We start from the raw sequence: 13,040 nt of genomic DNA on the forward strand, positions 1-13,040 counted from the left end.
AAGGCGACCGAAATTGTTTTGGCCCAGGCTTGGCGCAGATTACCCATATTTTGGCAAAATGTAGCAGGGTGGCAGGGTTCGCCCCTTGGCAGAGTTTGGCGCAACTGGCACAGCAATGACATCACTGCAGGTACTTTATTAGTGTTTCAAGGTTAAAGCTGTGGGAGTCTTCCAATTGGTAGTCTTCCGAGCAGGTGTTTCGAAGTATGTGGGAGAACTCAAATCACAAATACCATAATACATGCAAGGTTATTGGACCAGCTATAGGAAAACCTCAAATCGCCTTATTGGGCTCAAATGTTTTGAGAGCGACCATTCAAATCCAAGTATGGGACCCAGCCATTCTCACCAATGTTAGCCGTCTAACAGGACAGACATGCAACAAAAGGACCTACTGTAAAATACCGCAGTAGCACTCACTTCATTCAAGCGCCCACAATTAACATTTCCCAAACCTAGGAATTCTGCAAAATATACGTTGACCGTCCGATTTGACCGGAGAAGCGCCTATGTCTAGATTAAGTTTTCAGCAAAAGCGAGATGGGTGCTCCCCTGGTGTTTTACGGTACTTGTTTCGGATAAAACTATATCTCAAGTAAGGAAATTCAAGCAGTTAGTTTAACTGAACATTAATCCAAAAAGGGAGTTGGGAGAATTCAAAGTGGCTTATTGGCATTGGACCGATGTCACAATCCAGTTGCGCTACGCCGTCGTTGCTGCAATGCATCGAGGGAACCTCGCTGGAACTCTGCACACGCAGAGCACTGAACAGCACAAACAGTCTCGGGCACTGTCGCCCATTTCTGTGAATCAGTTATGGCAGCCTCATGCACGAAAGCTTCGCAAAATCAGTCTATCCGCAGGACCAAACTGCATGGCTGCAGTCAACCATCCTTGACATGAGAAGAGCTCACTACAGCATCTTTAGTAGCATCTGTTGATAAGGGGGCGTCCTTGCAGTTCGCATTCATTAGCAGATACTAGACTCCAAGCTGGAAGTAGGTCACGTGTCACCACCCTACAAAGTCAAAGCTACAAACACTAGCATGTTGTAACAATGTTTGCACTACACTAACAGGCTTACCAGACATGTAAAAAGCCCAGAGCTCCCTTATGTAGCTTCTGCTACATGACATATTGCTCCATCCAGTGCCAGTTCCAGATACTATACACTTTTACCCTAGTTTCAAGTAGTTCTTGCCAAAAGCTGCGAACTCCGTCCTTTTCTATGCAAAGCCTCCAGGCTCAACATTCCTCACCCTCCCAGAGACTTAGTCCACAGGTCTTCAAGGTGCTTATTAGACGCCTGGATAAACTGGGTTTGCGGAGGTCCTCGTGTTTTGGGAAACAAAGGGAATGAGCCAACAAATATTGTGAAGCAGACCGGGCGCAACCCCATCAAGTTCCGTGGAGAGACTGACAACATACTCAGACAAGGAGATAAACTGCAGCAAGTCAAGTGTAGTAAAACATTTTGTTGGATACCATCTATCGTGCGATTTTCTGGGCAGTAAGCGAGTTCGCCGACCGAGTGGACGTCGATTAAGATGGTCGAACCACAAAGCTCACGCTAAAATATTTTCTCAACGTGGTCTCTAAAGAAATTGGCACAGCATTGACTCTGAACTGCCTTTTTTATTCCAGCCCCAAGGCAGGAGGGCAAACATGCTTCTTTTCTCAAGAAACGACTCTTAGAATTCCTCCCCACCGTCGTCCTCGGCCCCCTCGGCAGAGTCGATGCCCACTTCCTCATAGTCCTTCTCCAGGGCAGCCAGGTCCTCCCTGGCCTCCGAGAATTCGCCTTCCTCCATGCCTTCGCCCACATACCAGTGCACAAAGGCCCTCTTGGCGTACATCAGGTCAAACTTGTGGTCCAGGCGGGCCCAGGCCTCCGCAATGGCAGTCGTGTTGGAGAGCATACACACCGCACGCTGCACCTTGGCCAAGTCGCCCCCGGGAACCACCGTCGGCGGCTGGTAGTTGATACCAACCTGGACACAGCATGAAAACATTGGAGTCGCCTCAAAATGGCCAAGAAAAAGAGGCTAAACAACAAACTATTACAAAGTAGTCACAGGTGAAAGCTATGTTGAACACATGATGCTTTTAAACTGTTACGAAAATGCTGGTATATTAGCTTCCAAGGGACAGGACAGCAGGACAAAACAGAATTTACGAAGCTGCTTTCCCACTAATGAAAGTAATACTTTGCAAGGGAGTGCAAGCCAAGTGCACATACCTTGAAGCCAGTGGGGCACCAGTCCACAAACTGGATGCTCCTCTTGGTCTTGATGGCAGCAATGGCTGCATTCACGTCCTTGGGCACCACATCTCCGCGGTACAGGAGGCAGCAGGCCATGTACTTGCCGTGGCGGGGGTCGCACTTCACCATCTGGTTGGCCGGCTCAAAGCACGAGTTGGTGATCTCTGAGACAGTGAGCTGCTCGTGGTATGCCTTCTCCGCAGAGATGACCGGAGCGTATGTCACCAGAGGGAAGTGGATGCGGGGGTACGGCACCAGGTTGGTCTGGAACTCTGTCAGATCGACGTTGAGGGCGCCGTCGAAGCGCAGGGAAGCCGTGATGGAAGAGACGATCTGGCCGATAAGGCGGTTCAGGTTCGTGTAGGTGGGGCGCTCTATGTCCAAGTTGCGTCGGCAGATGTCGTAGATTGCTTCGTTGTCAACCATGAATGCGCAGTCGGAATGCTCCAGTGTGGTGTGGGTGGTGAGGATGGAATTGTAGGGCTCCACGACCGCCGTGGACACCTGAAAGGGAGCACCAGAACACCGTAGATGTAACCGAAGCCAAAGAAACTGGTGTCACAGTAGCTTGATATAGGACTCGAGAGTCAGAGTATCAAACTCTTTGTGGCCGACAGCAGAGCACCAGAAAGCAACGATACGGCCGGGAAAAGTACAAACCAGAAGGGGAGGTAACAGCAGCACAGGCTCGCTCGTGTGTCGGAGGCACGAAACTTTAAAGGGCCTGTGCAAAAGTTTCAGTGCTTTGCATAAATAATTAGGGAGTTTCTGTCTTGATTTTTCTGAAGTGAAGAACAAAAAACCGTGTGAATACCTGCTCGATAAAAGTTACCTTTTATCGAGCAGGTATTCACACAGCTTGCTATCTTTCTACAAGACCCCCATTGACATCACGCCACATGTTTCTCATGGCTGGGGAATATTCTAATTTTTTGCCTCGCGATTGTGCGGCGGAATTGCAACATTTCGGAGAAAGGAGGTGTGTTTTCTGTCCTTTATGACAAGGTGAACAATGTCAAACGTATAAGATGCCAATTCTTTCAACGTTAAAATCATTGTTCAGCTCCTTTGAACAAATGATCTCGCGAAAAACCTGTCAACAGTTATTTCCTCAATTTTGCTGCTCAGCCTCGAGTGAAGAAAGTACACTATAACCAAAAAACTTAAAATTATCCCACTAGTTTCGAAGACAAGCTTTCAAAAGGTGTATAAACTTTACTATATATTATTATTAAAAAAAGAAAAAGTAAAAAGAAAAAAAAAAAAAGCCCAGGTTAGGATTAATAAACATTTGGCCCTATGACACTACACAGATATCAACCAGACAATGAGAATACCTAAAAGGAGAGTTGTCCCCCGCATGGGGGACAAATCACCGCACACAGCTGGCCCCCCTTCCCCTCGGGTGGAGGAACGGATCGGGACACGGTTTCCATCAGACACAGTAACAGGGGACGGCTGCCTGCTGGGTAAGCTTCTCTGTCACCAAGAAAACTGGAGACCTTGCCGAAGCGGGACTGCCCTGTATCACCCATAGCATCGACATGTACCGCCATCTTTTAGTAGGACTGGACATTGACCAGGTATTGGTGCCTAATGCGTTTGTAGAGTCCTCAAAAGCAGTCCCTCAATTCGCACCCAACGACATCGCAGGAGCGTCGTGCTTGCTGCGATGCTGGCAGGCAGCGGAACTGCGTACAACAGGCGCTTGTTCCACTGCAGGTCGCTCCGCAGCCAGACAGCCAACGAAGGCCAAAGGTGGCACGAGACTAGGACGCCACAACGACGGTAAACCTCACGTTCGCGAGCCTTTTTTTGCCGGCATTTCTATGATTAACCGCCACAATTGCATCATCCGACAGCGCAACACGCCGGCTCCTGCGCTGCCACTTCGGGACCATTTTTGATCCACGGGTGGGAAGGATTGTAGGTGCGTCGATCAGAGACACGTTCCGGGCACTGTGTCGCAAGGTACTCAGAAAAGCAGTCGGTCGCCAAGAAGTGAGGAACAAGCAAAGGCACACCTGGGGGGCGGGGTAGATGGCAAACTCCAGCTTGGACTTCTTGCCGTAGTCCACGGACAGGCGCTCCATGAGAAGGGAAGTGAAGCCCGAGCCAGTGCCGCCCCCGAAGCTGTGGAAGATGAGGAAACCCTGCAGGCCCGTGCACTGGTCTGCCAGCTTCCTGATCCGGTCCAGCACCAGGTCCACAATCTCCTTGCCGATCGTGTAGTGGCCCCGGGCATAGTTGTTGGCCGCGTCCTCCTTGCCCGTGATCAGCTGCTCCGGGTGGAACAGCTGCCTGCAGGCACAGAAGGCACACGTGTAGGCAATCCAGTCTGTGCCGAAACAGATGAACTAGGTCCCCTCGAAGTGCCGAGTTAACACTAAAATGGAAACTTCCAAGGTGCATCCTTTGCTGTTGCAAATATGAGACCATACAAAAAGCTACACAAAGCCACAACACCAGAGTTTATATTGTCATTAAAAGCAGGCTTTGAGGCGTAAACCTAATGCATTCTCTCGCAGCGTCCAGAAGCAACACTCGACCGATTTGGGAGGCACGCAAATCTTGCCCGACGACTGAACTAAAAAGAAACCTGAACACTGCATTGCATTAAAGGTGCCCATAGATCCCACCTCTAAAAAATATCACAGCCTAAACAGAATCGCCGGAAACGTCCCGGAACAAGCGTGTTAGTAATGCTACCATCTGCACCTAGGGAGCCATTCGCCACAAACATCTCGCGGCTTGTGCAACAAAGGTGCAACAGCACCAATACACAGTACTCACCCTACTATGCAGCCCCCTTTCCTATGCATTGCTAGAAGGTGTTGGCGCACCGCTTGCACCACTCGCTGTGGCACAACACCATTTGTTTCAAGCGTTAAAGGGACAATGAAGACGATTTTATTTAATTTTTTTAAATGGTGTTTTAATGCTTCTTGGGAACATTGCATGCTGCCCAATTTTTGGTAGCCATTTTTGATGCGTGTTTCTGTGCCTACGAAAGAAGTAAAGAAACCGAAACTGAACAATCTCCATTTTCGTTTCTGGGCCTCCAAAAACGGAGGTGACGCAGGAGTGACGTCAAGTGTGAATAGTCGGTATCGGTAGTATCTAGGAGATCGAGATTCTGGTTACCGCGGTGGGTTATAGCGGCGCGGTCGTTTCGTCGAATCTGTCAACATGGAAGGCAATGCCGCTCTCGCGAGCGAGTTCGAGCTTCCGTTCAGTAACCCAACACACACGGAACGGGAGTACGTGTGTGGCGGCCTCCGCCGTCACCCGAGGGAGACCGCCCAGCCGGTAACGATGGTAACGAGCGGCCCGCATGCCGAAGTGTCCATAGTTGCTCGTTGGCCGTTTCGCGTGCAGCGTAGCAAAGAAAAAAAAACAATTATGCTGCTTTATTTACGGGTTAGTAATTCTTTTTGGTCCGATTTATGCTTTTCATGGTTATTCAAGCGGAAATTAGAACAGTATTCCTAAAAACCGAGAACCAAAACGTGACCGAGGGCGCGTCTCTCGTTTCGACCAATCGCTGAGGAGTCGCTTCTTGGCCCCGCATCGGTCACGTGAGCTCCGCTTCTCCTGGCTTCTCCCACAACTCTCGGGGCGTCGCCCCAGTCGATTCCGGTACGATTATTACCGCGACTGTTTAATTGATATGCGCGGCACACAAGCGCCGGTTTTGGCTGAAATTTGGGCAACGTGGCCTGAGACGTGCCTGGAACTCAGTTCAATCGCCAAAAAGATGTCCGAAATTGCCTTCATTGTCCCTTTAAACGACGTCGAACCGACAGCTGCGCTCCATCGCCAACACCTTCTCCCAAAGTTTTGCTACGGAGCAACCAACACGTTCCCATGCAGCATGCAAATCCATCTGCTCCCGGTGCATCTCGTGAGTTTCTTTACCATCTAAATGCACCCACATGCCTTTGTTTCCCCCGATCTCGATAGACAACGGCACAAACTCTGCTGCCTTGTCGTCGTACGCTCTTTGCACGCTCCTTATATCGCCCATCGATCGGTACATTCCAATCTGCCAAAGACATGTTTTACAACACTTGGCCTCCATACCCATCACTTTAAAAAACGAGGCATGCGTCCCCAGCTCTCCTCACCTGTAGGTACCGGTGCGCACTTCATCTACCACGGTGGGCTCCAGGTCCACGTAGACAGCCCGGGGCACGTGCTTGCCGGCCCCGGTCTCACTGAAGAAGGTGTTGAAGGAGTCGTCACCCCCACCAATGGTCTTGTCGCTCGGCATCTGCCCGTCCGGCTGGATGCCATGCTCCAGGCAGTAAAGCTCCCAGCAGGCATTGCCGATCTGCACGCCCGCCTGACCCACGTGGACAGAGATGCACTCGCGCATGGTACTTGGGGTTCTCGAGACTTCTCAAGCCACAACTGCTGGAAGGAAGGAAAGAACTGCTCGAATGGTCGCACATCCACACAGCTAGTGAGGAATCAATAAGAATTTTTTCTGAAATTTATTGGGTCACACACACTCCCCTCACCACTTTCTTTCTTCACCCAATATGGTATCCATAAAAAAAAAAAAAAAGTTTTGATAGTCAATATTGTGGTGTACCGGTTGGGTTGATCACGCATCTGATTAACAATTATTAGTCCATATTAATTGAAAAGGAAGCTCCTGGAGGCGTCAGAGGTTCAGCCAATGTTCTCGGACACTTCTTCCGGCCGCCCTAAAGAAGCTGTTAAAGGAACGACAGCTGCCACTTTGAGGCTTTCAGGGAGCTCTTTTCGAGGCTTTTCCTACCAGCTTCGCCTTCCTTCGTGTTTTGCTTGCTCAGTGTAGGCATACAAGCCAACAAGAGGAAAACAAAAATTCAAACAAAATACAATTTTTTTGTTTTTGGAGCTCTTTCCACTCAAAACTTCAGAGTTCTGGGGCAATGTAGGCAATGTAAAGGTCTATTCACATGATGCAGCTTGTTGGCAAATATTGCCGCAAAACTAGGTTTCGGGAAACAGATTTCACATGTGAATGCGACCGAAAAAGTGGCCTCCGAAAGTGGTGCGTGCTCCTATCTGGAGCAGTCTTTTGCTGAAACCTCACCGAGGTCTGTCAATCACCTTAAGGAGAAACACGGACACTGCTAATGGCCGCTCGACTTTGCTACGACGTCTGACCACTGATCTTTACTATAGGGGGCTGGCTGGCGGATAGCCACTCACCGAGCAGGGCGCAAGTGAAGCCACCGGAAGTTTGATACATGTCCCAGAAATCAAGCATCTGCTGGGCTTCCTAGTGCATTCAGTCTACATTCTTCGTCCATACTTTCCGGTGCCTTTGAGGGGGTTTTAATAATCATGCTCAGAGTTAAATCCCGAGAATGAGGCATTTGAACTTGGGACATATGCACACCTTATCGTCTAGAATCTCAAAATGTTTACATTGAATGGCTCCCATGATACTTCTCGGGTCTGCATGCACTCTTGCGCAACAAGCAGGCTCTCTTGAGATGACAAGCGAAAATCCAGCACCCTCAACGCTTTTCAAACCAGCACTCGGAATGGTTACAAAGCCTGCAAGTGCTCACTTCCCGGACAAGCCGCTTACTTGTGAATGGGGCCAGCTGAACATGGAAAACACACAGAGAAAAAATATAACATTCGCACCGCTGGACTAGCAACATTTAATGATTCCTCTTTTTCCTTTTCTGCTAATCCTTGATTCCGGTTTCCTTTTTCTTTACACTTAGATTTTTTTAATTCTTTACACTTGATTTACGTTTTCTTTTTCTTTCACTTAATTCGGAATTTCTCTTCCTTAAACGCATTGTCCTTTCTGCCTTCGGAATGTTCTCATCCCTTTTCTTCTGTCTCCCTTAAACGGTCTTCCTCTTCTTCTACTTTTGCCTGGTCCTCATGTCACTCCGCAGGAAAATCTTCTCGGAGACCAACGTAGGCACCAAGAGGAATGTAATATCGCACACAAAACAAAGTACGCCCAATGTCAAAAAGAGGTCATTTATAACATTCCATTAACATGTGGAAGGTGTTATATTGGGCAGACAGGGCGCTGTATCAACGATAGAACCAGAGAACATGCCACATCTCTACGAAACGTGACAGCAGCGGGACACCTTGCAGCCCATTGTCGCGCATGCCAATGCGGGGCAACCTTGTGCAACGTAAGCATTGTGGGGCGACATAAAAATCAACTCGCCCGTGAACTCCTGGAAGCCCTAGCCATCGAAGAAAAAGGCGAGGACTGTGTTAGTGCCCCTTCCGTCGCACTACACAACTCCGAGAAGATTTTCCTGCGGAGTGACATGAGGACCAGGCAAAAGTAGAAGAGGAAGACCGTTTAAGGGAGACAGAAGAAAAGGGATGAGAACATTACGAAGGCAGAAAGGACAATGCGTTTAAGGAAGAGAAATTCCGAATTAAGCGTAAAGAAAAAGAAAACGTAAATCAAGTGTAAAGAATTAAAAAAATCTAAGTGTAAAGAAAAAGGAAACCGGAATCAAGGATTAGCAGAAAAGGAAAAAGAGGAATCATTAAATGTTGCTAGTCCAGCGGTGCGAATGTTATATTTTTTCTCTGTGTGTTTTCCATGTTCAGCTGGCCCCATTCACAAGCAATGAACCAACATGCTCAGCTTCAGCCAATAACAAGCCGCTTACTTCTGGCGACTTCGGTCCAGCGCGCCCTACGCATCATCCAGCCCCCTATAGTAGAGATCAGTGCATCTGACCTTCGAGGCAGAGCGAGCTTTTAGAAAAGTGATTTTTGGCCTATACCGTATCCGAGCCAAAGCCGAAAAAAGAAAAGCAAACATGGTGGCGAGTGACAAGCAGAGAAGCAGCGCGTACGGGCGATACAAGTCTTGGTCCTACTTGGTTGCAAGTGTGTGAACAGCAGTCCACGTTGATGGCATGGTGGAGATTCGTCAACAGTCGCGACGAGTGCAAGCACCGCATATAAACATGACTGGGGATAACTTTCTCTTAGCGGTGAAAAAATGTCCGAAATGCTTCGAGATCATCCACCCGTTCTTTGAAGTTCGCGGTCTTTCCCATGTTTGGCAGGGCTAGTAAACCCCGCGAGCCGAATCTGACGAAGTTTACCGAGTGGTATTAATAAAGCAGACCGTCTCTTCACACTGAGTGTACTTCACATCATTTTGATGCGAAACGCTTGATATTCCCAGTGCAGATGACAAGATTTGGCGAAATTCTCTTAAGTCAATATGCCACAGGTTTCGCGCGTCAAATACCACGTGTGAACAGGCCAATTTCGCGAAATTTCGGTTTCGCTAAACTGTGGCGCGTCGAAAAGATGCATCGTGTGAATCGGCGCCAGGCATCTAGGTTCGCGACAGCACTAAAAAAAAAAAGTGATTCGTAAGAGGCATTGCGGCGGCACCTTCGCACGCAAAACACATTCCTTCCATAGAAGCCCTGCGCTCTCCAGTACAGTACAAACACATTGGCGCGGTTCCAAGGCCACGATGCGAGTAGAGCGAGCTCAATCTTTGGCCATTTGGCGCGCAAACAGGAAGAGCGCGAACTGGGATGAGGAGGAGCCGCCATTTTGGCAGTTAGGCGGCATGTCGCGTGCAGGAAATTCACGTCAAGATAATTCCACGCATCGCGCATAAAACGTCGAAGGCCTGAAAAGAGGACGCAGGATAACGTTTTCTTAACAAACTTCCTGCCGAAGACACGGAAGGAAGACTGCTCATTCACACAGCTCATTTACGAACCACTCGCACTGCTGACGACCGTTTAGCAACATTTGAAATCTAGCTACGAGGCTAACGTTCAAATGCTCTAAAGAACATAGCTGAAACGGGCCTGCCCTGCGAAGCTTCCCGAAAGATCACAGGCCGAGCCGAGCTAGACGGGCTAGGCTTAGGAGCGGATACCGGTCGCCCGGCTGCGCGGTTTTGATTTCTTTTTACTCCCAGCGAAGAATTTATGGGAACGTTCTCACGCAACGTTGGCCATTCCAAGACCAGAACGCGCTGTACAAAGAAATATACTCACAGCAAAATTTCAAAATTAAGGAGGTTTTTCTCCGTTTACACCGCGCGTACCAAGAGCGACACAGTAAACAGGTTTGAAAACAAGTAGTCCCTCCGTTCTGTTTTATGACCTCTTCGCGGGTCCTACGCATGCGCGTAAGTTTACGCTTGAAATAAGATGTACACACAAACAACATATGACTGGCTAGAAAGGCAATAGTTTATTGTAAGAATTCGTTTCTTCGTAAGCGGTAACATGGTACGCGGAAAAAAAAAAATGTCTTGCAAAATATTTGATGTACAATACTAGACTATTTTGTGTCGCGGAACAAACGTTACAGTCCGCATCGCGAAAATAATCCTCCGTGTCCTTTGAATGGGAGCGAAGGGAGTAGCCCCGAGGGTGGCCTTGGAGTTGCTTGGAGTAGCCGGAGTAGCGGCTTTGGTTGGCTTTGGAGCTGCGGTCTGCGGTCGGCTTCGGCAGTTTCGGTATGGCACCGTGGTTTCGGTGTTCCGCGTTCCGGTGGCCTCGTCGCTTCCTCAGCTCGGGTGGCTTTGGCTGCAGTGACCTAGAAACTTCGACGCTATGAAACTTTGGCTATTTAGCGCTAATTCGCGGGCAACGCCCAACGGATTAATCAAGTACACAGCGGGCAACTGTTCTAAATTGCGTCTTTCGCGCATCGGAACGCAAGGAGGAGCATTCAATTTCAGACTACGTTTGAGAGAGAGAGAGAGAGAGAGATCGTCCTGTAGACCTGTAGACTGACTCGAAAGGGTAGCCGTGCTAACTATCTTTGGGGGAGAGGGATGGGAGTGTTTCCGTTTGAGCGCGACAAAGGCCTTTTTCCCTTCTTTTTCCTTTCTTTTTTTTTTTTTTTTTTTTTTTTGGGGGGGGGGGGGGGGGGGAGGAGGGCGAAGCTCCTTGAGGGGTATTCACACGAGGGAGAAATCCCGGGGATTTCCCCGGCACGCGCGCATCACGAGATGAAAACGCGAGTCTTTTGCACATCGCAAAGCCTGACGTTTTCGTCGTGGGATGCGCGTGCCGGGAGAAATCCCCAACACGCGCATCCCACGACGAAAACGTCAGGCTTTGCGATGTGCAAAAGACTCGCGTTTTCATCTCGTGATGCGCGCGTGCCGGTGAATAAACTTCAGTTGCAAGTAGCGCTCTGTGTTGATCGTTTCTTTTACTCGTCCGTTGTTTTTAGCGCTTTTACCCTCACAAAAACGGGGAGAAATCCTCGGGATTTCACCCTCGTGTAAATAAGCCATGTCCGTATGTCCGTCCGCCGTAGGGTGCACGTGCTCCCGCTCGTGAGCTCACGTGCTCACGAGCACGTAAGCACGTGCTCCCGTGCTGGTGTAGGGCAAAAAAAAAACAAAAAAAAACCGCATCTCCACGTGGTGAACGATGTTGATTGGGGCGAAGCTCTGGTGGTTTCATCCATGTCAGAAAGAGAATGTGTGATATGGAACGTGGTTATATACGCATTCGAGCATTTGACCGCAGCGTGACATGAATGAAAACGAACGAAAGGCTCGGCATGCTGCGGCTCAGCGTCTACGCAGACAAGCACCACCAGAGCTTCGCCCCAATAACATCATTCACCACGTGGAGATGCGGCTGTTCTTTCGTTCTCGAGTTACGAAGCGTAGAAGCCGCAGTGGCAGAAACTAGTATTTTTGCTTGCCGTCGCAGGTCACGTGCTTGACACCCTCTGCTGGCGCTAGTGTTTTTTTTCTCCTCCCTTTTAAGTTTTCCTCCTCGTTTAATGGGTACTATAAAGATACCTTGATGTATTCAAATAGTTTTAGGAACTTTATTGTTTTCTAAAAAAAAAAAAAAAAAATGTCAAACTCGTCACTTAGGTTGATTTTCGGTCAACTTTGCAGAGGTCATTACATTTTCTGTACTTAAGGTACATTTCCTTTCTTTAGCTCTATAGAAAGCCCTAAACAAGCCCACTGTAGATATATTAATATCATTATGATCAGTCAACTAGCCGCTCTGCTACCTTCACGTAAACGTTGTAAAAAATAACAAATGTTGAAAGTTTGAAGTCAATTTTCTCAAAAAAACCACTTTTGTAGTTTTTTTTTTTATTTTTTTACAATCTTTTAGATATAATAGTCTACTACAGTGGTTCTCAACCATCGATGCTTCGCGGACCCCTTGTCGATCGGCGGAGATGATGGAGGACCCCGTTCGTGGTGAGAGGAGAAGTTATTGACATACACACGAGAAATCTGTCCCGAAAACTGAAACATTTCTTCTCGATCTGAAAAAAATGAAACTTTTATTGCCTGGCTTTTGACCGATGAGGCAGGGCTTCGCGGACCTCTAGAATGCCTGCGCGGACCCCCAAGGGTCCGCGGACCCCCATTTGAGAACCACTGGACTACTACAAGAAAAAAAAAAAAAAAAACAATCTAGAAATGTGATATTTTGGTTGTATGTCCTCTATTTGAGCCGCAATCCCACGAAATGTGTGCTCATTTGACAGCAACCTTACCGGCATTTTGCGCCTCTACGATTCGGAAAATACGTTTTTATTTTTGTTCACGTTTTCAAAAAGGAACGTAAAGAAAGCGAGTTTGTGATATTCATTGTAATTTCAAACTTAAAATAAGAAAGAAACTACATAAGCACACTACAAAACAATAAGTAACAAGTACAGGATGTCACAAAAAAAAAAAAGCCTTACAAATTTTTTTTTTTTTTTTTTTTTTTTTTTTTTTTTTTTTACCGCAAAAATGAACTAGGCATCG

The 13,040-nt window shown here is 48.1% G+C and overlaps 1 protein-coding gene across 2 annotated transcripts; it reads right to left on the reverse strand.

Annotated features, from left to right (window-relative positions):
• Positions 1 to 1,615: 1,615 nt before the first annotated feature.
• Positions 1,616 to 10,442, reverse strand: LOC8044135 (tubulin alpha chain). Of its 2 annotated transcripts, none has more exons than XM_029988129.4 (5): positions 10,288 to 10,442; positions 6,391 to 6,676; positions 4,288 to 4,564; positions 2,240 to 2,767; positions 1,616 to 1,991 (listed from the first exon to the last, which is right to left on the reverse strand). In XM_029988129.4, the coding sequence occupies exons 2-5, from the start codon at positions 6,639 to 6,641 to the stop codon at positions 1,692 to 1,694; spliced, it is 1,356 nt and encodes a 451-aa protein (XP_029843989.3). In that variant the 5' UTR covers positions 6,642 to 6,676; positions 10,288 to 10,442; the 3' UTR covers positions 1,616 to 1,691. The 2 variants fall into 2 exon arrangements, with proteins under 2 accessions (XP_029843989.3, XP_040356907.2); XM_040500973.2 differs by having other exon boundaries at positions 6,391 to 6,679; positions 10,288 to 10,380.
• Between the last annotated feature and the right edge of the window lie 2,598 nt (positions 10,443 to 13,040).

This window comes from Ixodes scapularis, unplaced genomic scaffold, assembly GCF_016920785.2.
Source record: "Ixodes scapularis isolate PalLabHiFi unplaced genomic scaffold, ASM1692078v2 PGA_scaffold1__304_contigs__length_218370807, whole genome shotgun sequence".
Lineage (NCBI taxonomy): Eukaryota > Metazoa > Arthropoda > Arachnida > Ixodida > Ixodidae > Ixodes > Ixodes scapularis.

Bases quoted from the DNA above. Each gene is read 5' to 3' on its own strand.
- LOC8044135 (XM_029988129.4), bottom strand. From the start codon at position 6,641: ATGCGCGAGTGCATCTCTGTCCACGTGGGTCAGGCGGGCGTGCAGATC. The intron at 2,768-4,287 runs GTGTGCCTTTGC...GCTCCCTTTCAG, and splicing joins CCATCTACCCCGCCCCCCAG to GTGTCCACGGCGGTCGTGGA. The intron at 1,992-2,239 runs GTATGTGCACTT...TGCTGTGTCCAG, and splicing joins GGTGCCCCACTGGCTTCAAG to GTTGGTATCAACTACCAGCC.